This window comes from Pyrgilauda ruficollis, unplaced genomic scaffold, assembly GCF_017590135.1.
Source record: "Pyrgilauda ruficollis isolate IOZ18807 unplaced genomic scaffold, ASM1759013v1 scaffold164, whole genome shotgun sequence".
Lineage (NCBI taxonomy): Eukaryota > Metazoa > Chordata > Aves > Passeriformes > Passeridae > Pyrgilauda > Pyrgilauda ruficollis.
In genome coordinates this window covers 1,025,889-1,052,799 of record NW_024515209.1, presented here as the reverse complement: position 1 = coordinate 1,052,799, position 26,911 = coordinate 1,025,889, and the positions used below count along the sequence as shown (strand labels likewise).

Sequence of the window (26,911 nt, the reverse complement as noted above, 5' to 3'; positions counted from 1 at the left end):
AACAGTGGTCTCAGCCCTGAAGTGGCACTTGACCACCCCATGAGTTTGGTGTTACTTTCCCAAATCTGGAGCCGAGTTAGCCCAACCAATGTAATTTGTTATTTTGGAGATGAAAGTGTATTCTCCTGCTCCTCTTCTTGGTTGATGTTTAACGTGATCCCCATTATGCAGTTCCTCAGGTCAGTGATTTTACAAAATAATCATTGTCTTTTCCCTAGCAGCTGAGCAAACAGGTATTCATCTGGCAACAATAGGTCAGCACAGCCTGACAAGGAGGAGGTCCTGCCGGTCACACCTGAGTTCCTTCTATGACAGGGTGACACACCTGTGTGACCCAGGAGAGGCAGTAATGAGATCTTTCTGGGCTTCATCAAAGCTTTGGACACAGTCTCTCCCAGGGACCATGTGGACAAACTGTCCAGCCCACAGGTGGATAAAACCATCGTGGGCTCAAGGCAGGCACAGAGCGTGGCGGTGGCTGGGGTGGCACCAGGCTGGCACTGGTCACTGCTGGGGTTCCAGGGTTCTGTCCTTGGCCCTGTGCTCTTCAACATCTTCATTAGCCACCTGGACACAGGACTCTACGGAGTACTAAGTAAGTTTGCTGATGACACTAAATTGGGAGGAGCTGTTAAGTCCCCTGAGGGCAGAGGGGCCCTGCAGAGAGAGCTCAGCAAATGTGGGGTGCGAATTCACCAAACGTGTCGGGTTTAACAAGAGATTCTGCACCTGGGATGGGCACCCCTGGCTGTGTGGATGAACTGGGGAACAAGGGGCTGGAGAGCAGCTGTGGGATGGGACCTGCAGGTCCTGGTCCGTGTCTAGTTCAGTCTGAGTCAGTGGTGGCTGGAGCCAGGAGGGGCATCCCTGTCCTGGGGGGTACCAGGCCCAGCATCACTCGCTGGGGCAGCCTCACCTCGAGTCTTGGGGAGAGTTTGGGCACCCTCATGTCAGATCTAAAGCTGTTAGGGAGTGCCCGAAAGAGAGACATGGGGATGATAAAGGGTCTGGAGGGGCCACATGAGGAGCAGCTAAGGGTGCTTGGTGCGTTCAGCTGGAGCAGAGGAGATGAGGGCAGAGCTCACCAGGGGCTGCAGCTCCTCCCGAGGGGCAGCTCCCATCTCTGCTGGGGCACGGCTGGGGCTGGCACAGGGGAATTGGGGCTGGAGATCAGGGAAGGTTCTGCTTGCCCCAGAGGTGCTGGCACTGCCCAGGCTGCCCAGGGAATGGGCACGGCCCCGAGGCTGCCAGAGCTCCAGGAGAGCTTGGACAGCGCTCCAGGGATGCCCAGGTGGGGCTGTTGGGGGTCTGTGCAGGGCAGGGGTGGCACTGCCTGACCCTGGGGGTCCCTTCCAGCTCAGGGGATTCTCTGAATCTGTGATGTTTGCTCATGCTTTCAAAAACATTGGTTAGCTGTTGCGCATAATCATGGATATTATGTATCTAGTATGCTGGATGTTTTTACATTAATTGCACAGCAGACTATTTTTATATATATGTACATATATATATATAGAGAGAGAGAAAGTTTTTTCTATGCAAAGTTGAGCAAATTCTTCTTGTGCACTACTTCAGCCACATTCAGACCAATGTGATGATAGCACAGCATATCCCAAAATACAGGCCATGCATTGAAATTAATCACAGATGGGTAACTGCTGTCTTAGCTGTAACATTTTTTCTACGTTGCAAAGTGAACTGGTAAAGAGCAGGTTGTTCTGCCCGAGTGTAGGCAGTGGGCAGTGTTGGGAAGTTATTCACATTTCTCATTGTGGTCTGTCAAAGCTGGGCAGCTTTGGAACATTTGGAAATGGCCAGAGGCCCATATAAATGCTAAATTGCTGTCAGTGCAGTCTCCCACTCCTTTGGGCATCTCCTGCTGAACAGCTTGCACTCAGTCTGGAGGAATTTTGAGTAGAGAGCTCTGTCCTGCAGTAGCTCTGTCCAGCTGCATGCAGAATGTTGATGAAAATGAGGAAGTTTAAAAAGAAATCTCATAAGGGGGATGAAAATGGGTAGTAGTGTTGCTGTGATACTGCCAGAATTAAAAAAAAAAAAAACAGCTCTGGCTTACTTTAAGTCTTAACACAATTGCACAAATTCTGTTTCTGAGGACATATTATTATGGTGATTGCTGTTCTCTGTAACTGCTGTCCATTTACAGGCTGAGATTTTCACCTTCTTTCCCTACCTTCAAAGTTGTTTCCTTTCAGAGTTCCTGTTTTCCAAAGTTTTTGTTTATATTTAGCCTTATATACGCAGTGCTTGTGCTGCAGGCAGAGCTGTCATTCACATCAAATGCAGGATGTATTTTATCAGCTTGTTTTTCCTCATTTTGGAAGTAGTGTTTATCCCATTCCTCTTTTTATTCTTCTGATAAAAGAACTCCACCATGGACTGGTCTGCTCTCCAGTGCTGTTTAGCAATTTTATTGGACAGATTTTGATTACATTTTGTTATTCAACAAGGATTATTTTCTCTAGGTCATAGAACATCTATGAGTTCAAGTACCTTTATTATGTGTGCATGTCACTGCATATTCTCCTGATTGAAAGTGCAGTTTTATCCAACACACTTTAAAACTGACAACTTGCTGGTTTTCACCAAGTTCTTTATTTATGAGCTTTTGTGTCAGAGGTACAAGACTTTTCCACTCCTTTAACTCCATCCAGAGGATAATTATTGTTGAGTTAATGGCAAAATCTCATGGCAAGTTACAGGCACGGTACTGTTTGAAACCACTGTAAACCAAACTGTGCATGATCATCAGTACTGACACTTATTCTCTTTTAAAGCAGCAGTTCTGGAAACTGTGTCAGTGGACAGGACCATTCCTGAGAGCACCTCAGTGGTGGACACTGCAGAGCTGTCCCCGTGCAGGTCCCCTTCGACGCCGCGTCACCTCCGCTACCGGCAGCCGGGAGGTGAGAGCTGTCCTGGCTCTGCCAGTCCCTTCAAACACAGCTTGGTCACTGTGCCTGTGATCTGTGCAGGGCAGCAGAAAGCAGTACTCATGTTCAAGTAATCTGGTTTGCTTGTATTTTTCTTGTTTCTCAGGTGTTAAAAATAAAAGAGCCATTAAAATGTGAAGTGTGCCTGTTAGATTTGAGCGGCAATAATGAGGCATGGAAGCATGTTGAGACTTCAGTATGATTCAGTGTTCTGAAATAGCTCAAGCAGGATGTGCCCAAGTTCAAGACTAATATTGAATCAGTCCTGTTCTCACAGAACTCTCAAGACTCTGACATATTTTTTTCAGCTGATGAGGGGACATATTTTGGGCACCATCTGTAATCACGAAACGCACAACACCCATTGTTGTCAATGGGGAGGGACTGCGTCTGTTTCTTTGTGCAACGCTGAACATTTACAGATGGTCTCACATTATTCATTCCAAAATTTGAAAAAGCTGCTCAACTGAAGAGGAAAGAGAGAGCTGGAGCTCCTCAAATAACTCTCACGTGGCTCTTTGAAATCATTAGCAGGTCTGTGAGCTGTGTCCGGGAAGACTTAAAATGCTGCCAGCTCCTGCAGGCCAGGAGTCTGGGCAGGTGTTTCATACCTGGGACTGAAACAAAAGCAGAGCAGAGCCTTCTCACCTGTTGCCAGGACACTTTAGATTCAAACCAGTAGTAATGTTATGTGATTTGGTGCATTTGTGGCAAGAAGGCAAGATTTGGGAGCTGGAAACTGTGGGCAGTGTCATATTATCTGAGTTCTAGTTAGAGACAATGTTCACAGCACTCCCCATAGAGAAAATTTGATAAAATCTGAAAAATTCTGCTCATGCTGGGCAGTGACCAGGGAAAATGTATGAATCCAGTTATCAGAAGATAGGGAATATGCTTAATTCTCTGACATAATTTTTTGTTTAGGTTAATTTTCTATGCCATTGTTTTTTCTTTATATCTTTTCTTTTTTCCTTCTCCAGTTTGGTTAATATCTTGTTACTCACCCTGGCAGTGTCTTAGATGTTTTTTCTATAGCAACATTAATTACAGCGATATGGAAATATAAACCATAAATATGATTACGATATGTCTACTGTCTTTCACAGAAAATTATCTGACAGTTTTAATAAATACAATGTCCACAAAGTTACAAACATTACTGAAGATTCTAAGTCTTGTTGCTGGTTGCTGAAAAGTTTGTAGAAGGTAATTTTTTCCTGTCCTTCCCCTTTACAGTGCAGACTGCTGACAACAGCCACTGCTCAGTGTCTCCTGCTTCTGCTTTTGCCATTGCCACAGCTGCAGCTGGGCACGGGAGCCCGCCAGGTGAGGGGGTGTGCTGTGCAGGCAGGTGACACACAGGTGCTCAGGAGGTGAATGTTCCTCAAGAACAGACCCCTGTGTTCTCATGAGTGGTGTTCTCATCTCAGCCTGGTCTAGTGGAAAGTGTCCCTGCCCATGGCAGGGCTGGAGCTGGGTATTTTTAAGGCCTTTTTCCAACCCTGTTGGTTGATTTCTTAATATTTCTAATCCAGCCTATTATTAGAAGATTAATATTTGATATGTATGTGATCTGCTGGGCATCCCAATAAGATCTTTCTTGGTTTTTTGGTTTGGTTTTTTTTTTTTTCCATTTCAAATTTAAGATTTTATTTTTTAAAATGAGGTTTTCTATGTCCAAAGGTGGTATGCAGTTTTACTTACTGTAAGTGTATACTGTATTTTACTTGGTAAGTAATTACTGACTGAAGGTATTCAGTGCAACATAAAATACTTTATTTAAGTTTTGAATGTGCTGCTTATCTTGCTGTGTACCCTCTGACATATAAATATCTTCCACTAACAGGGTCCTCTCTTAGGTCATGTTGCAAATAAACAACAGTTTTTTTAAAGTCTACAAAATCAATTTCCCTTTGGCTTGACAAATCTTTTGATTTGTCAGATCTTCATTTTGATTATGTGTGACGAAGCACAATCCAGCTGTAAACTCACGCTTGCCTCTTTCCCACTGGAATGTCAGGAAATTGCTTTGAAGACCCCAGTCTCAAAATGACCTGTGAAAATCTGTGTAAGACAGTAAATGGTCCCTGTGGATCTCAGTGGATTTTGTATCCACTGTGTGTAGAGCTCTGGTCATTAATTGGTGGCTGAGAAGACATCAGGAGAAAATAATTTCTGCATGAGCCTGGATCACTGCTTCTCTTAGTCTTGTGTACTTCCCATGATCTTTAGATTACAAGACAGTGATGATCAGTGTTAGAAACTTTATCAGAGAATCTTTTAGGCTGGACAATCCCTCCCAGATCATCAGGTCCAGTTTGTGCCTGAGCCCGACCTTGTCCCCAGCCCAGGGTTCTGAGTGCCACCTCCAGGGGACCCCTCCAGGGATGGGCACTCCAGACCCCCTGGGCAGTGCCAAGGCAGTTCCTGAGCCCCCTTTCCATGGGGAAATTCCTGCTGTGCCCACCCTGATCCCCCCTGGCCCAGCCTGAGGCCGTTCCCTCTGCTCCTGTCCCTGTTCCTGGGAGCACAGCCCGACCCCCCGGCTGTCCCCTCCTGGCAGGAGCTGTGCAGAGCCACAAGGGCCCCCCTGAGCCTCCTTTTCTCCAGCTCAGCCCCTTCCCAGCTCCCTCAGCCTCTCCTGGGGCTCCGTTCCCTTCCCAGCTCTGTTCCCTGGACACGCTGCAGCCCCTCAGGCCCTGCCTGAGCTGAGGGGCCAGCGCTGGAGCCAGCTGGGGATGGAGCCCCAGCAGTGCCAGCACAGGCACAGCTACTGCCCTGGGGCTGGCACAGCCCAGGGGCCACTGGCCTCGTGGCCACCTGGGCACCCCAGGGCCTGTCCCAGCTTCCCAGCCCCCCTGCCCAGCCCGGAGTGCTCCATGGGGTGTTGGTGTGACCCAAGGGCAGGGCCTGGCACTTGCCCTTGTTGTCCCTCACAGCCAAGGCTGTGGCCCATGGTCCAGCCTGTCTGAGCCCTCTGCAGAGCCCTCCTGCCCTCCAGCAGATCCACACTGCCACCCACGCCGGTGTCACCCGGGAACTACCAGCAGAGCACTCGGTCCCCTGGCCCAGGATTTGAACAGGATGGCCCAGCACTGCTCCCTGGGGACACAGCTGGGTCAGCACTGTCCTCACTGTCCCCACTGTCCCAGCACTGTCCCCACTATTGCATCACTGTCCCCACTGTCCCAGCACTGTCCCCTCTGTCCCCACTATCCCAGCACTGTCCCCACTATTCCAGCACTGTCCCCAGTGGGTCAGCACTGTCCTCACTGTCCCCACTGTCCCAGCACTTTCCCCTCTGTCCCCAGTGGGTCAGCACTGTCCTCACTGTCCCAGCACTGTCCCCTCTGTCCCCACTATTCCAGCACTGTCCCCACTGTCCCAGCACTGTCCCCACTGTCCCAGCACTGTCCTCACTGTCCCCACTGTCCCAGCACTGTCCCCTCTGTCCCTGGGCCTGGCCACCAGCCGGTCCTTACCCAGGGGAGGTGCCTCTCTGCAGGCCCTGGGCTGCAGCTTTTCCAGGAGGTGCACTGGGAGTCCAGGTGACACATCCACACGTTCCCCTCACCTGACAGATGGGTCACCTGGACCCAGGAGGAGGGCAGGTTGGGGCTGCCTGTCCTACACCCCTTCTGCCTGGGTGTGGGGATTTGTGAAGAAGTTTTGAATGAGAGACAGGACCTCTGAGTTTTTTAGGTGATGTGGTTTATTTTTCTTATCTTTTACATAGGAAGGGTGCATTCTGCTCACATCTTTACCACATGGCTCAGAAGGTCACAAGACTTCTAGTTATGAGACTTTTTAAGGGTTTGTTGACCAATAATCCTTTTTAAGGATTTATTGACCAATAAACAAAAATATGTGTGTTTTTGACCCAATCCTTAAACATTTAATCTTATGGACTCATGCTACAGTGTAAGTTTCTTAACCAATCATGTTATGATACACAAACCTACAGTGCTGCATTCTCCTTGTTTACCTCTGTAACTACTCTGTAACTACTCTGTAACTACTTTTATTTTTTCTGTATCTTAAACTCTAAAACTATAAACTTTCCTTTACTTAGCTTAATGTGTCTCTGCTTTGAACTATAAATTCACATTATCGCTTCTAGCACCTGAGTTTGGGAGCCTTTTTCAAGGTCTCACCCAAATCCTGTGTTTAATTCTAAACTTTGGCTTCTAGGCCCAAAGTTCTGAGAGTTCCCTGCATTTGTGATTTCAACAGCTGGATCTGGCTCTGTGCTTGTCCTGTATGTGCTGTGTGATCACACTGTCTGGTGAACCTGTCACAAACTTCAGTTCAGCAATTTTTATTTGAATGGTGAATATTCTCTGCCTTTGGAATCAGACTCTGAGTAAAATTACTGACACAATTTGCTTTATGAATTAATTCAGTACATTCACAGATTGTTTAAGAAGCAAGGTAAGGATGGAAAATACTGGGTTTTCCCACCAGGAACTAATTCAGTTGAAAATACTGCTTTTGTATTGTTAAAATCAGTGTTTTTCAATATTCATAATACTGAAGTATGAGAGAAAATACAATCTTCAGTTATGCAGTCATTAGAAGGAACATCAAAGCTTGGGAATGTTGAAAGGGAAAAACAACATTCCTAACATTTGTAAGTTCTTTTTCATGTTGCTGTTTAAGTGAGCTCTTCATTAAAGGTCATTCTCCCAAGTGATGTAAAAAACAGAAGGCTGTGCAGCAAATTTGACAAGCAAATGTGTGGTTTTGAGTCTCAGAAGATTAAGTTAGAGTTATCCAGTGTCCACCTGAATTGAGCAGAAAAACTGAAGGTTACAAACCAGAACTTACACCATGGAATCACCTGTTTTGTAACTTGGTGTAATTATTCATGGTAGAGACAGTACTAAACTTGGAGAGTCATGAAGTCCAAATTTGGCTGAACCAAATTTTATTTCCCCTGTGTGTTTTACCATGATTGTGAGATTTTTTTTTAGGAGTGCCTTTCTTTTTCCCAGTGGTTCCTGGTGTTGTTTGTTTCGTAGGCTGGACATGACCAGTCAGTGACTCAGTTCTGGGAGTGAATGACATTGGTGGGGTTTTTTTTGATTTCTGCTCAGTCATTCCTTGGCTTCCCTGCTGCAGACACTGCGACGTGTGTCATTTGCAATACTCCTACGTGGAACATGAGTGGAGTGGCAGATGAAATCCAGTGTTGATTAATAGCAAGTGATGCACACGAGGCAAAACAGACTGAGCTCTGCACCTGAAAGGACTGGCTCAGGACTGAGGATGAGAACAGGCCATTTCCTGAAATGAGCTGGGTGCTCAGCAGGAGCCAGAGAGGTGAAGAAAACATCAAGAATTGTATGGAAAGGAAAGACTATTATGGTACCACAGTATAAATGCAGAATTTGTACAAATCTTGAAGGGTATGTACAGTCCTGACTGAGGTGAGAGAGTGAGAGCTGGAAAAGTTTGGGAGTTTGAAGTCAGGGATGGGGTGAGGCACGCAATTACTTCTGTGCATGTGAAGTTTAAAGAAGAGAGGGCTGGAGAGTTGATGAGAACATGCTGTAAAAGGCTGGATGGGTAAAAGGGGAGGGTGGCAGCAGTGGTGAAAACGGTGGTGTGGGTAAAGGGTTGGACTCAGTGCTGTAAGAGGTCCTTTCCAACTCTTATCAATTCTACAATTCCAGGATTTTCTGCCTTTTTTGATGCAAGATGTAGGACATCAGATGGTTTTCATGGGGCCGGGTTTCAGAATTTCAGAATGAGCAGGAGTTTGTGGCTCTTTGTGCCATCAGTAGAAGCTCAGTGAGGGAACAGACTCACCTGGGATCCAGAGTAGAAAGTCACCTGCAAGCAGGGGTGTTTGAGGTTACCAGACTGACAAAGTCGAACAAGACCCGCAGCTGAAATCAGTTGGGCATTGTGGGGGAATATTAGGAGGTAAAAGTCACCTGTGTGTCTTCTGTCCTCACTGCTCCCTGAAGTCTTCTGGCCATTTTGTGTTTTGGTGTAGTTTTTAAAATTTTATGTGTTAGTTCATTTAGTTATTTATTTTATTTTGAGGATCTTTGGGGTTTACTTCTGGTTGTTTTAGTTTGTTTTCCCAGTGTATGAGGCCTTAGCTCTTCTCCACTCCCCATCTCCCAGTTCTGGCTGGGATACACTGATTCAAGCTGGGTAGCAGACTCACAGCAGGAGCCTTTGCTCACATACTCAGAACCAGCCATGAAGGACATGCAGTTATCCTCTGTGGAGAGTTCTGTCCACAGCATTTCAGCATTGCTGTCCCCATGCAATGATAACTTTATAAAGTGAGGAGTATGCAAAGCCCTGGAGAGCTGTAATGTGATGTACATTGCCTTTATCTCTCCTTAGATAAGCACCTAGGGGAGCACTGCCTGTGGTGGTCCTGAATTGTGAATGAAACCTTTCTGTAAATCAGGGTGGTTCAGGTTCTCATGCCTTTCAGCAGGTGCTTTTTAACTTACTGATTTTATTGCTATTATTTCCACTTATTTTACAATTAACTGCTTTGATTATGCCAACCAAGCTGTGCTACTTTCCCTATTGTTTAATTTATCTGCTTGGTTAAATATTAATCTTTACCTATCTTAAAAATATTCTTTCTGTTCTCTTTGAGAAAACTTGCATTTTAGTTGTTTATTTTAACAGCATGATAAGGATAAAAAGAAACATGAAGTGAAAGTACAGAGAGTTAAATAAGGCACCCCATGTGCACAGCTTGGGGCCTGTATGGATGATAATATTCACAGTAGGGATAAATAGAGTAGGTTCTGTCTTTTACATGTCATTTCTTGTCTGAGGGATGTGAGGGATGGCTCATGGCTTGCTGGAGCTGAAGTGCTGTGTCACCATTAATTGGCTGTTGCATACCTTATTCTTTCCCCAATTTATAAAAATAGCACAGCAATACTAACAGATTCTAGCAGAGGAATGGACTTCAGCAGTTTCTTCTCCCTCTGTTTATACACCTCTATAAAACTGGTTCTTGATTTCTGCTTCAGTTAGTGACAAAATCCACACAGAAGTTCTTTAGATCTGCACCCACATGTGCCTTATAGTATGGAAAAGTCCCTACAGAAATTTGGACGTGAGTGGTCTCATCCTACCAGGTATCCTTGCTAATCCCTTGTTTTAGCTTTGCCTTGAATCGTCCTGGAGCAGAGCTGCAGCTGCAGGGAGCCCCATCTCCTTAGGAGTGAATTCCTCCCCTCTCCCAGTCTGTCACACAGCCAGTGTCAAAACAAGCAGAGAGACTGGAAACGTGGGAGAGGAACCTCCTGCCAAAATACTCACCAATCATCTGTAGTCTTGCTGCAGAAATCCTGCAGATGTTACAGCAGTTAGGCAACAGCAGTGTAATCTACACAGCACCCACACAAACCCTGGCACTACATAAAATCAATTTACATGGAGAATTATTTCTTCCACCTGTGGCTTCTAGAACTTGTGAATTTCCCTGGTTTATTTTTGTACAATTCTTTGAGACACGTTGTTGCTTTTTTTTTTTTTTTCATTCCTTAACTTTTTATTTACATCTGTTCTGTGTAGAATCAGTGCATAGTGCCAGCATTAGTAAGATATCTTGCACTGATTTTTAAAGAAAAAAACACCTTTTGGTGTATATTTACCAAAATTGCTCTTCCTGCAGGCCCTCATACTTGTTAACTCTCACAAGGTATGAAGGTGCTTTCAGTGACATGAGGAAATTTGATTTTAAAATATCTGAACAGTTCCATGGATGAAGACAGTTTAGCAAAATAATTCCATTTTCGTTAACGGTTAATAAAGTGGGAAGTACTTGCATAAATATAGGAAACACAGAGATTTCTTCTCTCATGAGAATGTAGTGCAACTTGGTGAAAAGCCATTGATTCCAAAATCAGTCATTTTGTTTTGAGATGGTTCTACTGAACATGAGCTTCAAGGAGATAGTTCTGACAAAAGCTTAAATTCAAGATCTAAACCAATCTAGGGTGTTTCTTCTTTAACATTTGTGTACCAGATAGGTTAAAAGAACTTTGAGAATTTTATGTCTTCCTCAGCTGAGGCTGGAGGGTGAAGATCTCCCCACATGGACAGTTAATGTTAGACAAGAAGCAAATACTTCCACCCAAACAAATGAGCTGTTCCCTAGTGAACACAGCAGCTTTGTTTCAACAGCTCTGTCACACGATTTTAGCTGGTGCATTGTATTTCCAGCGTGCCTCAAGGCTGCCTTCCTCCTCCTCCTCCTCCTCCAGCCCGCCGACCACGCTGCAGAGAAGGTCCCATTTCTCACCAGAACAAGGTGACGTTGTGGGACAGGCTGGGAGTGGGATGGGAGCTGTGCTTGGCAGGAGGGCCTGGCTTCCTCAGTACAAGCATTTGTTTTTTGAAACACATGTGAGAGGCAGAGGGTGAAAAAGATGCGGGGGAAAAAAGAGTCTTTGGGGGAGTATCTCTGAAAAATAATGATCTTCACACAGGAAAATCTGCCCTGGGCTAGTGAGAGGGACAGATAGGTTTAATCTCTCTAATTTTCGTGATTTAAAGGAGCAATTAAAATGACAGCTTGAAGCTGCTACACAAAAATGAATTGCATATATATGACCCCTTTCAATTAACTGACTGCACACATCTCTGGTGCTAAATTACCTTTGGCTTGAGTTACTTACCTCCTTCCCTTTTCACAAAGAAGAAACCTTAATCTAAATTGCCCTCAGTTTTAGTCTAGAAAAACTGATCTGGCTGTTGACTAGAGCATTTCTTGGCATCCTCTGCTTTTGCATAGCTCTCACAGTCTGCCTGCAGAAACAACCAGACCTTCCCAGCTGCAGCAGATTCTGACTGAAGCCAGTGCAAAACCTGCTCTGTTCATGTGCTGCAGGTGCTAAATGGAAATGGTATCATCCTTCAGAGCAATGCAGTACACCTGGGCACTCCCATGTGCTCCCACTGCCTGTTCTGCCCTTTGGACAAGGCTTTTATTACAGCCTGTGGCTTCTGGACTGAGGACCTGCCTTCCTGTCACTGCCTATGGAGGGATAGAGTTCCTTTCTGAATCTAAAACTTTGTAAAAAAAGGCAGTTATAGGCTACATTCCACTGATTTTTAGTGCATTAGCTACGTGCATAACCTGTACATCAGTGAAAGAAGAGATGTACAGAGGGAAGTGTGTAATCCTTTTGCATTGTAAATGTCTGATTTATTTTGAGCTGGCTATTACTGTGTTCTTGATCACTGCCTGGGGTGAAACACTGTAGGCCCTTTCAATAGTTTTTGGGATGTAGAGCTGCCAAACCTCAACTTTGGAGCAGCTGAGTGTGGTTGAAGATAAGCAGTGTGGAAATACTTCGGTGAAAGTGTCAAATTCAGTAGCCACTGGAATGAGCATGGAAAGTTCTCCTCTCTCAGAGGTGCTGTAGGAGCTTGTCAGCTGTAACATAACCCGACTGTAACAGCAATAGCAAATAGAAATGGACCTTTGTAAATTACAGCTGTGGTTTCCAGAATGACAAATCTCTAGAAAGCCATAGAAGCACTGAGGTTGAGCCAGATGAGTCCTGTGAGCTCTCGGGCTGACACACTTTAGCCCTGCTTGATTACTCTCACAATATTAAGGGGATGAAAATTAGCTGGAAGTAGTAATTCACGTTTCATAAAGATCCAGAGTGGATCTTGTGTGGGTCTTTCCATTCTGATAAATCAGGCACAGCTCGATTAAGGCTGTTTATTTTAAAAGATCAAAATTATCATGAGAAAGTTTCACGAAAGTTTTCAGGGAGAGCTGCTTGGCTTATTTTGGGTTGTGACCAGCGGAGCTGTTCTGCAGTCATTTGAACAACTTGCCAGCTCCCAGTGCGACAATATTTTTGTTTTGTTTGTTCTGGCAGAGGCACTAATTGGAGTAATGGAACGACAGAGCTCGTGCCAAGTGATGGCAGGGAGCTCAGGCCTCGTGTGTGCTGCTCCTGCTGCTGCCAGGTGCACTCAGCCTTCGGCTCGGTGATGTGACTTGGAGGGGCAGCACAACGTGGGCAGGCGCTCCCAGGGGGAGCCTGCTGGCCCCCGAGATGGAAATCTGTGTGCAAACACACATGATGCTTTAAGCAGATGCAGAATTTCCTTGGCTGCCACTGTCTTGCACACACAGACGCACGTATAGTTCTGCTTTCAAGGGTGTCAGCTGTCCTGTTCAGGGAGAATTTTCCTGATTCTGATCGCAGGAATAATAAAGTGGCATTACACCATCATGTTTCCTGAGATGGAGATTCTGGTGCATGCAGCTGAGTTAGTATGGGATTTGGCAAAAACTAGAATTAAGTGAGTCTTGTAAGGGAAATATTTGCTTTCTTTTTTCCATTGTGAGAGGACAGGCTGAGAGAGATTTCCATGCTGTGTTACGTGAAAGGCAAGCAAACAATATCTGATGTGATTTCGAGCTGGATTCTGCATTGTGTGGCTGGCTGGGTAATCCAGTCCTGTGCTGTGCTAAATGCCTCAAATTGCATCAGTGGCAACATGCTGACCTTTGGAAAGGTATATATTTCTTCCTGAATTTGTCTGAAAGTATCCATGTCTGAAGCAAAACTGGAAAATGTGTGTCATTTTGTAGTTGATTCTCAGTGTGGTGCCACAAACATTGCTGGTTATAATAGCAATTCTGCACTCCAGTAATTTTCTGGGCTATAACATCTCAGTCCTCTACTGGGAAAGCTTTGTGGAACTTCCTCCTTCTGACTCCAGCATGAAAGAAAACAATTTTGATGGCGATTTCCCAAGTAAAGATTAAGATGAGACTTTAAATAGTTGGTAGAAGACTGTAATTTGATCTGTTCTTCCTCAGGTCATGGTGAAAGTCCAGGAGTGAGTCTAGGGGCACCTCATCTGCTGTCAGAGAGACAGGAGGCCATCAAATAGTGTCCTGATCATCAATCCTGCTTGTGTTCTGGCTGTCCCAGTGCCACCCTTCTGTCAGGGATTTAACATGTTTAATTCCCAGAAAATAAAGATGTAGGATCTGTTAACCTTTACATAGGACAGCCAAGTCCTTTTCCTTGTCATTTTTGTGTCACTAATGGCTCTAGGCAGGAACTGGGGAAGTGAGCACTTGTTCCCTCTTGGGGACACATTTTAATGAGTTTCCCAGACCTATTTCTGCAGATTGACAGAGGTTTGAGAGGCACTGAGGCCTGCACACTGAACTTCCTTGAAGTTCCCATCTCATTTAAAAAACCCCGTGTGGGAAATGTTCACTTGAGCTACTCCACAGCTGACACTGTTCTCCACTGAAAATGGTTGTGTGACAAAAAAAATGGCAATTTAGCCCCAAGCAGTGTCCCTTTCTGAGGCTGCAGGGTTGTCATGAGCTGCCCAGGGGTTGTCACCAAAGCAGAGTGACCAGGGCTGTGCCTGATGTCTCTGAGGGGCTGGGGTCACCAGGGGCTGCCCGTGCCCTGGCAGGGGGCAAATGGGGTCCCTGTTCCGGGCTGCTCATTCATAAATTTTCACAAAAATTTTTGCTTTGCAATTTTAAATAATTGGCTAAACAGCTGAATCTTACTTGCTTAGATAATGGCTTGAAAATGAAAGTTTTGCTTCAAGTGATCCTTGCTCTGGTGATTAAGAAATAGGAGAAAATGGTGATTTTTTTTCCCCACCTCCAGTTTAGCAGAAATTTAGGATTTCCTGCTTTTACTTATGTATTTCTTTATTTGGAATTAATATCTTACTCTTTTGGAGGAGCTGGCTGCTCAGGAAATAAGTATTTTCACTGGACATTTCCTGAGTTACAGGGCTGTGAAACATTTGTTTCCTGACCTATTGGAGTAAGTTCTGAGCAGCTGCAGTGGTGTGGGGAGAGAAGTTTGGGGACGATTTTCATGCCTTTTTTCTTTCATTTCATTCCCCCTGTGCCCAAGAGTTGCATGCATAATTAATATTAGTTAAACCTTCCATTATGACCCAGTCCTAAGTGGTCTGAAAGCTGCTTGTGAGATGGACATGTTGTTCTGAGATTTCTTTGGTGACTGGTGTGCATCCTGCCAGCTTTTGTTTTTCATGACAGTCAACTCTCTGTTCACAGATGGTCTGAAAAATGATACATTTGGCTCCTTGCAATTATCGCCTCCTTTCCATTTAACCTTTATTCCTATTGACATTATAAAAATATGAATAATCTCACAAACTACTTCCTTCAACTTTAGTGAATTAAAGGTAAAAATTCCAAAAGCCATTTTATGTGATTTTCTCTTTTTTATCTGTACATTGTCACTGCCTGTATTTTAACTTTCTCTTTGTGGTACTGAGCACTTTAAGCATCTGAAAGCTTCCTTTGAATAGTTCTTGAAAAGACTGTGAACATTGTGCAATAAATATCTGCTGTACTCCTCTTCATATTTGATGATAGAGCAAGTTAAAAGTGTAGATGAAGTGTCATTAAGGAAATCAAGAGTTAGAAATCATTTGAGATGCAGAAAAACATCATTTTGCTTATCTCCTCCCAGAAAGATGAGAGATGTAGGAGAAGCACAGACAAATGCATAAACTAAAAGAAATATCAGCTGCAGTGTTGCCATTCTTGTCACTGTTCATAGCAGATAAATCAAACGTTATTGCAGTGAAAAAAAAGTCTAAGGGCCAATATAATTGCTAAGGGTTGCTCAGAAAGGCTCTTCTTCCTCAGTTGTTCCCTATAGTTTTTTTATGTAAGTCGTAGGAAAAAAAAAAAAAAAGTGCTGTCACATTGCACATTTTCCATGGTGCTCAGAAACCTGAGAGCACAATTGGCAGCAACAGCCCTTGAAATTCAGGATCTGCTCCTTCCTACAGATACATTTATCAACAGAGGCACAAGATTTGGGTGGTTTTGTCTAAGGCTTCACCAGGAAAATTTGGCTGTGAGTTTGCCTATGGATGCACACACAAATACTTCTTGTGTGCAAAAAAACGTGATTTTGAAGATGTGTACAAGTGGTTTTGGTTATGACATTAACCCCTTGTTGTCTCTCTTTGCTGGTGCTGAAAGAAGAAAAGGACAGGATGTTCTTGTATTGCTGATGAGTTTTAGCTTAACCAAATACTGTGCATTTTTGTATTTTACTTTAAGATGAGTTACTGGTTTTTAATAATAAATTGTGTAATTAATGACAGCAAACATGTTTTCATTGTTTAGCAATTTTTAAATATATTTTTTTCAAGAGTGAGTTGATGTGCTCTCCTGAGAAAATATTTCTATTTAAAAACCCCAGAAATCTCAAGAGTGTGTGCTAATTATAGTTATGGCAGCAACCCTTTTTTTAAAGGACTTTTGAAGGACAAATCTTCAAATTGGAATATTTCTGTGAGCTTAAAAGAATACTTTCATTCTTTGTGGTAGTCATGCTTTAAGCATATAATCTCATAGATTATAATAATTCTCAGAGCAACCATAGTTGTGTTATTATGAGGAGATAAAATACATTCCTGATCTTGAAGGTATTCTTTAGCCACTTACCTTTCTCTCCCAACCATTAAACTGAAATTATTTTGCTGGACTGATGTATTTTTAGACTTTTGGATTTAATCCAAGTTTACTGCATAATCTTGACATGACTGCTTTATCTCAATGCTGTGTTCTTTAAATTTCTCTGATTAGAAAAAGCCTTTCTAAATCAAGGGTCATTTAAAAATAGTTTACCAACTTTTCCCTTAAATATTTTGCAGAAATTAAATGCAGTCACTAGGTCTCTATCTGTTACACTATTGTACATCAGCTGGTCCATGTGAATCCCTGGGATTTACCTTACTAAAACCATAATCCCTTGACTTGATTTGATAGTTAGATTGTATGTGTGGCAGAGGCTTTAGGCAGAAGAATCAAATACATACTTGGAATTATTTCTGACGTGGGTGGTTGCAGCAGGGATTTTCAGTGGCATATTTCTTAGAACAAAATTATTTCATATGTTCCAAGGACCAGTGAAAGTGAAATCAAATGCCTGAAATGCACTGGACTTGGATTGCTCCTGGTTCCTGACAGTCAGTTCTGATGCTGAATTGGTTTGTAACCCTTTGTGGAACAAACTCAAAGCCTGGCATAGTGAATGATTAAATATTCCTCTCTTATGAACAGAAGACTGCTGCTAAATGTTACAATTTGTGCTCTCAAGTCTCAGATCCCTCATATAAAACTCCAGAAAATGGTCTAGGTTGGGAGAAAAGTCTAAGATCATTTGATAATAATTAAAAAAAAAAAAAGGAAGGACTGTATTATTGAGCAAATATGCTGTATTTTACATGGTGAATGGGATCTCATCTCCTTCATCCTTCTTTTCACCACAATTCATATGGTTTTCTTTTCCAGCTCTGCCATTCTTCAGCTGGCTAATGTATGTCAGCCCAATATCATAAATTAAAAAATGGAGGAGGGCAGGATCTCTGCCAGTTTAGATTTCTTACCAACAATAAAATGCTCACTTTCTGACATGTTTCTGTGCAAATGTGTGAAACCCATTTACTTGCTTGAGAACATATGACCAACAAGTATGGGAATCTACAAACACTCATCCAAACTTTCTTAGGTGTGTTGAAGTAAGAAAAATACAATCCCTTTGTGCATTGGAGAGCTTTTTCTTTTGTGCTGCATTTATTGGAGAGGCCTTTTCAGTTTTAATCTGTGGATGAAAAGTGCTGTGCCCCAAGCCTGGCGTTTTTGGTGTTTGTTCTTTATGCAGGTCAGAAAGCAGCATTGATGTTGGCTAAGGTGTCAGGATTCCAGCCAGGCTGAGTGGTGAGGCTGGCCTACAAATCTGGGGTGCATCTGATGGATATCAGATTACATTATTTATTATTTTGATAATATCTGATACATAATATCTGATGGATATTATCTGAGGGATATTATTACTTGTCATGTACCCGGTGGGCCCTGAATGTTCTCCTTCCACATCCCTGGGACTCTCTGGGTCTCCCCAAAGTCTGAGTGTGATTTTCTCCCATTGCTGGGTGCTAACACACCTTCAGGGTGGTTCATTGAAACTGGCACATCACATCAGCCTCTGAAATGAAGTTTTTTTGCTGCAAAAGACACCAGAAGCTTCATGACTCTGAATAACTTGCAGCAATTCTTGTGAACAAATTTCTCTTTATGTAGCTAAACCCTTAAAAGTGGATATTATATCATCAAAACTTTGGACAAGTTAATTACTATGATCAGGAATCATGTGCTGTTTTATTAATCTCAGGCTAATCTTAGAATGGTTTGGTTTGGAAGGAACCCTAATGACATCTTGTTCCAGCCCCCTGCCATGGGCAGGGACACATACTGGATACAGAAATGCTGTAACTGGAGTGAGGGGTTTTGACATCTTAACTGAAATAGAAAAGAAAATGTGCATGTTTAGTTTCTTTAAAGTATATGGTGCAGAATTTACTGTGATACAGATATTCCTCCAGGGTGAGGTGGATTTTAAAGTTGCAATACTGTAATTTATCTCTCTATCCAGCACATACTTTTTTTTAATCTTTGGTGATAGTGGAAGCTCTAAAAGTTTTAGCTTTTTTGATAAGGTGTTTAATGCAGAGATTTATGTCTATTCAGCACCTGTATTTTTAATCTTTGGTAATAGAGGAAGCTATAAAAATACCAGGTTTTTATTGAAGTGCACAAAAGAAAACATGTGAAGGTGAGACTGGATTTTTTGCGTAACACAATCTAAAGACAAGTAAATGAACAGAGTGATTAAATAATATTGAAAGAAGTAATTCAGTGAAACTAGCAATGCTGTCAGGTTAACTTTGTGTTTGACAGCCTGTGGTAAAAATTCTGTATCACCATTATGTGCAGATACTATTTGTGGCACCAGTGCATATTAATAATTTCAACAGATAATGGTGAAAAACATTTCTTGAAAGTAGCACTCACTGAGGCAGCTGCCCACTTAGATGATTAATAATTAGAAATACTGCTGGCATTTCTAACGTGGAAAGATTTCTTCCTTCAGGAGAGGAACAGATATTTACTGTGGAGTGTTTCAGGTTGTTTCCCCGTCGGGTCTGGATGCGGGCAGGTCCACCCAGAATCCCAATTAAATTATTTGTTATTGTGCACATGAAGATTTGTGGAGGGAGCTGGGGGGCTCAGCCTGGAGGTTTGGGGGGAGCTGGCTCTGCCCAGTCCCTGACAGGAGGGGCCAGCTGTGCTCAGCTCAGTTCCTCTCTCACACAAATGGAGATCTCCATTTACTGGTTCAGCACATCAACACGAAGTGCAGAGAATGTGGATCTGGGTGAACGTGGGGCTCATTTTCTACAGCAAGCTAATTACTGCTTAAAAATTGATGAAATTCTGAGGGCCATACAGGTTTGCTGAATTGGTCTCTGGAGGCTTTAATTTTTTCCTTCCCTCTTTCTATTTTTTTTTGTAGCTCACTGAAAACTGTCTCTGTAGGCTTCTCTCTCTTTTCCTCCCAGTGTACTGAAGTTCTTTTCCTTAATGTTACCTTGGTAAAGACTTCGCTCCTTTAATATATAATTTTCATTGTGACTTTCATTGCTGCAATTAAGTGGCTAATTGAACAGTTTATAATGTCTGTTCCTAATTGCTTCTGCAATAGGTTAACTGTGAAAGGCATAGAAAATTAACATGCAAAACGTTGCCTGTATTACCTTTTGCTGAAAAAAAGCCTCAGAGATTGTCTTTATTTTTTTCTTTATGGGCAAAAAAACCTGCCTAAAATGCTTCAGTATTAAACTTTCTTTGATATTGAATCTTAGATGCCATCTACAGCATAATATGCTGTAGTTTAAAAATGCCCATGAAGTGTAAGTGTAGATAGAAAATACATTTGGGATCGAGGTCTAACCTGCAGTAAAAGATGTGAGACTGCAGTTAAACACTTCCTGTCTTGCTATTCTTGCCAAAAATACAGAGCAGCAATTTGGCCTTTCTGCATTGTCTGTTGTAAGAATAGAGCAAAACCAATACAAGCCTCCAGAAAACCCTCCAATGGGTTTATCACAGAAGAAATAGAAGTTTAATCTGCCTGTACTATTTATAATAATACAAAATGGGCTTTCGAGCTGCTTTTATGCCAAAAAAAATAGTAAAGTACAGGTCATATGGGGGGGGTGTTCCCAGCTGTTCTGGAGTATGCACTGAATGGAATGGAGAGCAGCACAATGCCAGAGAAAATCTGACAAAAACTAAGAAAAATGCAAGCTTCTCAAGACTATCTTCAGAGTTATCATTTTTTAAAAGACATTCAGTGGCTTAGCAATTTCATTATTATTAAAATAATAATGCAATCATCATTTTAGCATATGGATTTATTTTTTATAAAGCTACAGCAGAATGAGTAATACGAATGTAGGGAGAAAATGTCTTGTTTATTATTAAAACTATATCTTTATAAGTAAATATTGCTGACAAAAAAAAAAAAAAAAATTGTCCATAAAAGCTGAGTTGGGAAATGCTGCATCTGGAAAATCTTGGTTTTGAGGTGGCTGGATCTATAAATGTGTTTTCCTTATATCTTCCCATTTTGTTGTCATCTCAGTGGTGGAAAACCCCAAATAACTTACTTGAAGTGTTGATTAGTAGAGCCTGTACTATACTGCTCTTGAGAAGGAAGATTTCTCCCTCTAACCTTTTTCTCCTCTGTGTTTAAACTGTTCTCCTCCTTTGTTCTTTACTAGTTCTGAAATATACCTGTTTTCTTTTCCAAATCATACTGACTTTTCAGATCTGTTTGATTACAGGCCTAGCTTTGATCTAGTCCTTTTCCATGCTGTAAATGTCTTCCATCCTGAAAAAAAAAAAACTCCTTCTTTGTTTTCAGGGGTTTTTCATTCACTTCATTTCTTGATACACTTTATTTTATTTCTTCCGTGCCGAAGGGAGGCCTTGAGATGTAATTGCACAGGCAATTATTCTTCACCTTTGTGGAGCTGAGTGCTGACCCCAGGAGGTGTCTGTGCTGTGATGGGCAAGGCTGTGTGGCACTGCTGCTGCAGAATTTCTTTGGTCTAGACATTCACATTTCACCCTTTCCTTTTTATTGCGCAGAAATATCCTGGAAGCCTTCAGTTTACCCAAGTCACCTCCATTGTATTGTAATTCTTGTTAGTTTTAAATCTCCCCCTGACTGCAGCGTGGCTCTGTTTGTGTGCAGGGTTCAACAACTCGGAGCGCACGTGCGACAAGGAGTTCATCATCCGCAGGGCCGCCACCAACCGCGTGCTCAACGTGCTGCGCCACTGGGTCTCCAAACACTCACAGGTACCCCCAAACTCACAGCGATCAGCATCTCACTCTGCTCTGCCACGGGCAGCCCCGCCCAGCCGCTCTGCCTGTGTTAAACAACGTGTGTTTTCATGCAGAAGTTTACTCAGTTATTTATTTGCGGTGAATTTCGCATGGGGAGGCACGTCCGTGGGTGTGGTTTGTGATGGCACAGTGGTGTTGGCAGGGGAGGGAGGGCAAGAAACACGAGTGGTTTGTGCAGTATCCATAAAGAAAATATCCTTCAGGCTGTCAGGTGCTGGGAGAATTTGACATGGATGCAGAGGAGTATTGAAAATTGGGAAGGGAAGTTCAGGGAAGGGAGGTTCAGGGAAGAAAAGGGAAAAAGAAAGAGTGACAGAAAGAAAAGAAGAAAGGGAAAGGAAAAGAAAAAGGGAAAGGAAAAGAAAAAGGAAAGGAAAAGAAAAAGGAAAGGAAAAGAAAAAGGAAAGGAAAAGAAAAAGGAAAGGAAAAGAAAAAGGAAAGGAAAAGAAAAAGGAAAGGAAAAGAAAAAGGAAAGGAAAAGAAAAAGGAAAGGAAAAGAAAAAGGAAAGGAAAAGAAAAAGGAAAGGAAAAGAAAAAGGAAGGAAGGAAGGAAGGAAGGAAGGAAGGAAGGAAGGAAGGAAGGAAGGAAGGAAGGAAGGGTGAGAGATTTTTGTACACTTTGTGCAGATGGTGCTTCATGGCTCTTACAGACTGCTTTGTCACTTCAGGCTGCTGATAAAGGATACTTGATCTCAAAAGCTAACTGCAGCAATGTCAAACTCTCTTATGTGAAATCAGTTCCCTTTTTCCCATATAAAGGGTTTAATTTTCGTAGAGGCTAAGTTTGCTAGAGAATTAACTCAGTAAGAGGTGTAAGTGGCAAAATTGGTTTGTTTGGAAAGCTGAACAGCCCAGAAGAGATTAGTAAAATCTATCTTGGTATCGTGGGAGTGATTAATCATTTCAAGTTACTGGGAGCAGCCTGTGTACACCAAATTTTGACTCCCTGTTAAATTAAAGTCAGAACCAAGCAAATATTGAGCTGTAACAGAAGTGGTAGCAGACTTTTATTACGGTTTTGTGTTACTGTAGGTGCTTATTGTGTTCCAGTTCATATTAAATGTCTTCTATGACTTGAGCTGATCCTCTGTGCTAATTAAAATTTATGTAATTGTGGAAATGTGCAAACCTTTATGTATGTTAGACAATGACTAGAAGTAGTTTAGCTGAATTCTTTTGCAGTTGCTTTTGTATCACATTTGCAATTGGTATTGTAAAAATACGAAGAGGACAAAGATAGTGAGTAATAGTTCATTGTGCATTTTCAAAGTGGAAGCTGTTACCTGCACTCCCTGGTATCTCACTGCCATTTATTTTATCCATGGTAAAGGTGTCAGATTTTAATTTGTTAGCTCTTCTAGTCCATTGTTCTTCCAATACAGCAAATAATTCAAAATGCTTTGGCATGGGAAGTAAGAAGTGCTACAGCAGCAGACCAATAATCAGATTATTGTGTTGTTTACTTGTGAGACTAGGGAGAGAGAAAGGACAGGCCTGAGCAAACCAGAAAAGACTGACTAGTTGCTGCCAAAAAATATGGGACAGGACTACTTTAAGGAGGACTAGTGAAGAATTACTGTCTGGCCAAACAATGTGAAATGTTGGCAGTGAAGATAGAGAGTCCTGGGAGAGCAGTAGCTCCAAGCTTATTTTACAGTAACAACACAAACTGCAGATCCTGAGCCACCAGTGTCTGGTGAGGGGGAATCCTGATTCAGTTTCCACAATGACAAAACAATGTAAGCATTGAAATTCTTTAAGAACAACACACCTGCCAAAAACCTTTTTATGTTTTATGGTTTTTGCATTGTTTTTTGGATACTCGGCAACCTTGGCTGAGATATCCTTCATGAACAGCCAAGAGCAGGTCTGAGTCTCAAAAGAAAGGGCAGGTTTTATTCTAAAAAAACTCCAAATAAAAAAAACCTAGCTTACAGAATAAGTGAAAATAAGTGAAAATAAGTGAAAGTAAGTGGATGTTTGCAAAGACAAATGAGTAATTTTGATAATTTTTCTTCTACCTGGCTTTGAATTTGGTTTTGCTGCAAAAACTCCCAGCACCAAATGGGCAATTTCTCTCTGTGCAGAGACTGTTCTCCTTGCAGTGTCCTGAAATCTTTGTGGTCATCAGCAGCCCACACCACAGCTAAAGATGACCAACCACACACTCTCTCTTTTGTCAAAATGCCATTTCCTCATCAGTGGCTGCAAAGAGAATCAGAGTCCATGGCTGTGTAAAGTGTGTCCTTATTTCTCTGTCAGCTGGGAGATGGTGCTGCAGACCTGCTTTGGTGCTGCAGCTCCTGACCAAACCTGCAGCTCTGTCCTGGTGCTCTCTGCCTCACCAGGGCCTGAACTGCTGTCCTGATGCCTTGTGCACTGGAGCAGGACTCACACACAGCCATTCCAGGGCTTTGGCATCATCCCACTTCACTATTCCCTACCCTCCCTGGCTCCCTCTGGAGCCCTTTGGCTGGCTCAGCCTGCTGCTCTCCTGCGTGCAGGAACATGGGTCAGGGTTACTGCATGAGCCAGGGATGCAGGAGTTAGCCAAACAAATGGTGCAGGGCCTTGTGTTTGCTCTCTTGGCTATAGAAAATCCTTGGCTGGGGTTTGGAAGGTCTGTGCTGTGGAATCACTTAGCTTCCACTGTCTTGCAGCTGTGTCAAAACCACATTTAGGGATGGTTTAGCATTGCTCTGTTTTTATTTTTTTAAAATGTATCTAAGCATGGACAGCATTTAATGTAGGAATTGTCTGTGAGCAGAAAACAGAATCATTAAAATTAATGAATCAGCCTATTCAGTGAGCATGGGCTTTCATAAAGTGGCTTCGTTGTCTTGAAATCATTCTAAACAATTCTTTAGAAATCCTTAATTGCTCTTAAAACTTGGGTCATACGCTATAGAAGCCTTACTTAAATTTCAAGTAAATATGCACATGGTAGTACCAGATCTGCAGCCCTTTGTGGAGGGCACTAATGAATGTCCTGAGGAGCTGTCAAGGCACAGATAAAATTTTGGGAACAAGCCATCCCCAGGTGAGGGGACACATACTTCCCTGTTTTTGCCACCCTGAGCAAGAGCAGCCAAACCTGTGCTGCTCATCAGCCAAAACCAGCACAGTATAAAAGGTAGCTTTAGGTATTCCAGATTGTTTTGTTTACATTTCTGTTCTTTTTATTCCATACCTCTCCTCTTCATTTTTTTTTTTTTTTTTCCCATTCATACACCTGCAAGCCAGCAAATCTTTCTTTTTGCCCTAAATAACAGCACAGTGCTTATGTTTACATTTTGGTTTTGAAATGTGACTGAGAGGAGCAGAGCAGGATTCTCCTGCTGCAAACAATGAGCACACCAGTGATGAGGCAGAGGATGACAGGGAGCAGGAGCCTTGGTGGGGACAGAAAGGGCTCACGAGGATAAAACTCCCACTGGCTCCTGCAGAGGTGGAAAAATAGGAAGGCAAAAGGGGGCCAGGGGCAGAAAGTCTCAGTATGAGTTTCATGTCAGGTCTTGCAGCCTTGTTTTATTTAGCAATGCTTCCTTGCTTTTTATCTAAACACTTGTATTGCAAAGCAAAGCTCCTTCTGCTCCTGTGGCAAGCAGACTGAAGTGGGGCTTGTCCAAGGAAAAAGCTGTCACATCTGGCCCCTCCAGTCTCCCCAGCTCTGCGTGGCAGCTGAGGGCTTGTTCCCACTGCCCTCTCTGCAGACCTCAGCTGGAGCAGCTCTCTCACAGACTCCTGGCTGCTGGACAGTGTCCCTGAATCACTGTCGTGGGAGGGAGGATTGGCTGTGGGAGAGATAAAGAAATCTGCCCCATGGACAGAGAGAACTGCCCCAGCTCTGGCAGATGGAAATTGAACACACACTTATTTTAAAACCCAGGACAGTCACCCAGTGAGCACACAGCCTGGGCAGTGGACAGTGGCTCATGTTTGGAATGCAGGTCATGGTGTGTGCCTGCTGCCCCGCTGCAGCTCGTGCTCTTGGCCATCCCCACGGAGCTGTGGTGAGCTCCCAGCAGCAGCATTGCCACAGGGAGTTACTGACAGCACCTGGGGACATCCCCTGGAGACAGAGGGCTGTCTAAGAACAGATTATTTCAGTTAGTTACAAATTGTGTTAGCTCACATGAAGTAGACAATTCAATTTCTTTCAATTTCCTTTGAATAAAAAAAATTGAAAATCCTTTATATGAGCCCCACTTACCTCATATTAAATGGTATAAAGTAATGAATAAGATATTTGGTGAGTTTATACTTAGTTAATTGTAGAAATATTAACAAACTGTGCTTCACAAGACACACTGTATTTTGACTACGTTGCAGATTGACCCCAAGCTGCCTTGAAACAACTTATTTCTTGAAGTAAGCCAGACTTATTTCAAGCTCAGGGATGAATTTTCCAGAAAACCAGTAATAATTCCATTTACCTCTGCCTTCCACCTGTGCCAACATTTTGTTGCATGTGAATTTACACAGATTTTGCTCAACACAATTGTGTGTGGTAGGTGAAGTGTGGTTTTATGCTTCAAAAGGAAATACTGTAGTGGAAGCCGGCAGCAGTGGAGTAACTTCACTGAGCTCTGATGGTGTTTGATGTGCTGTGCACAGGATTAAGACTCACTCACTCATCTGCTGCCATTGGAATAATTACCTGCTTTTGTTTTGGCATGAGGACAGATACAGGAGAATTGTAAGGCAATCCCCATCTACTTACAAATATTCCAAATTCCTTGCAAAAAGTCTTCCAGTGGATCTCTCTCCACTCCTGCCTCTTTCTTCCCTCCCTCCTGTTCTTCTGTAGTTCTCACTGGCCTACTCAAGCATAAATCATGTTCCTGTTTTAGCTCAATTTTACCTGTCTGGATTGTTCAGTGTTCCCCACAATGCTTAGATGCATTTCCTCTCACTGAGGAGCCCTTAAAGAAAGGGGAGAGGGAAAGCTTCTGGGGTTTCACTGAGCTCATGTCAAATATTGAAAACATAATCTGTGTATAAACCACCCACAATAAATCTACTGGTTTTAGTTTTAAAATGCATCTTAGCATGGTGAAGTTTTGGTTTTCTTTCCTTGCTTTCTGTTGCCTGTGCTGCACTCTCTTTTCTTCTGGCCAGTGATTTCAAATCTGAGTAATACCCGCAAATCTTTAGGCTACTGTAGACTCTAAAGTATATTAGAGGTATGTGACCCTCTAGTGAACCACTGTCAAATTGAAATGTGCCTGCTGGGAAGTTGCAGGATTCCTGTCTGACCAACTGTATTGCTTCTCTGATATGTAAATTAGAACTACAAGTCAGAAATGTGGTGTAAAATTATGTAGAATTGGATATACGTACACATATATCCAAGCCATAAATAGCTACCTGTGGATCTAAGTGTCCTGTAGTATAAACAGATAAATATTCATGTGTGACACCCATAATACAGCTAGAGATAATCTACATGTATTTAGAGTTCTTTAGTTATTTTTAAATTGTACTTAAAATTGGTTGCTAAGTATTTTGGTGTTTGTATCATTCTTACAATACAAACCTTTCAGCCTTTCTCCACAAAAGTCAAGTGCATGTACATTCTAAATGCAATATTTTCCCTGTTACCTTTTTAATATATATGGCTCCTCACACTGGAATCTCAGCACCACTTAAATAGTGGCCT

At 42.7% G+C, this 26,911-nt stretch overlaps 1 protein-coding gene across 6 annotated transcripts in view; it reads left to right on the top strand.

The window, feature by feature from the left end:
* Positions 1 to 26,911, top strand: part of RASGRF2 (Ras protein specific guanine nucleotide releasing factor 2) — a 120,364-nt gene that overhangs the window by 72,953 nt on the left and 20,500 nt on the right. For 3 of the 6 annotated variants that reach the window (XM_041463301.1, XM_041463299.1, XM_041463296.1), the window contains exons 16-18: positions 2,796 to 2,924; positions 4,188 to 4,277; positions 21,095 to 21,201. In XM_041463301.1, coding sequence (XP_041319235.1) covers positions 2,796 to 2,924; positions 4,188 to 4,277; positions 21,095 to 21,201 — 326 coding nt within the window. The remainder of the gene's footprint in view (positions 1 to 2,795; positions 2,925 to 4,187; positions 4,278 to 21,094; positions 21,202 to 26,911) is intronic. The other 3 variants (XM_041463300.1, XM_041463298.1, XM_041463302.1) reach the window with 2 other exon arrangements.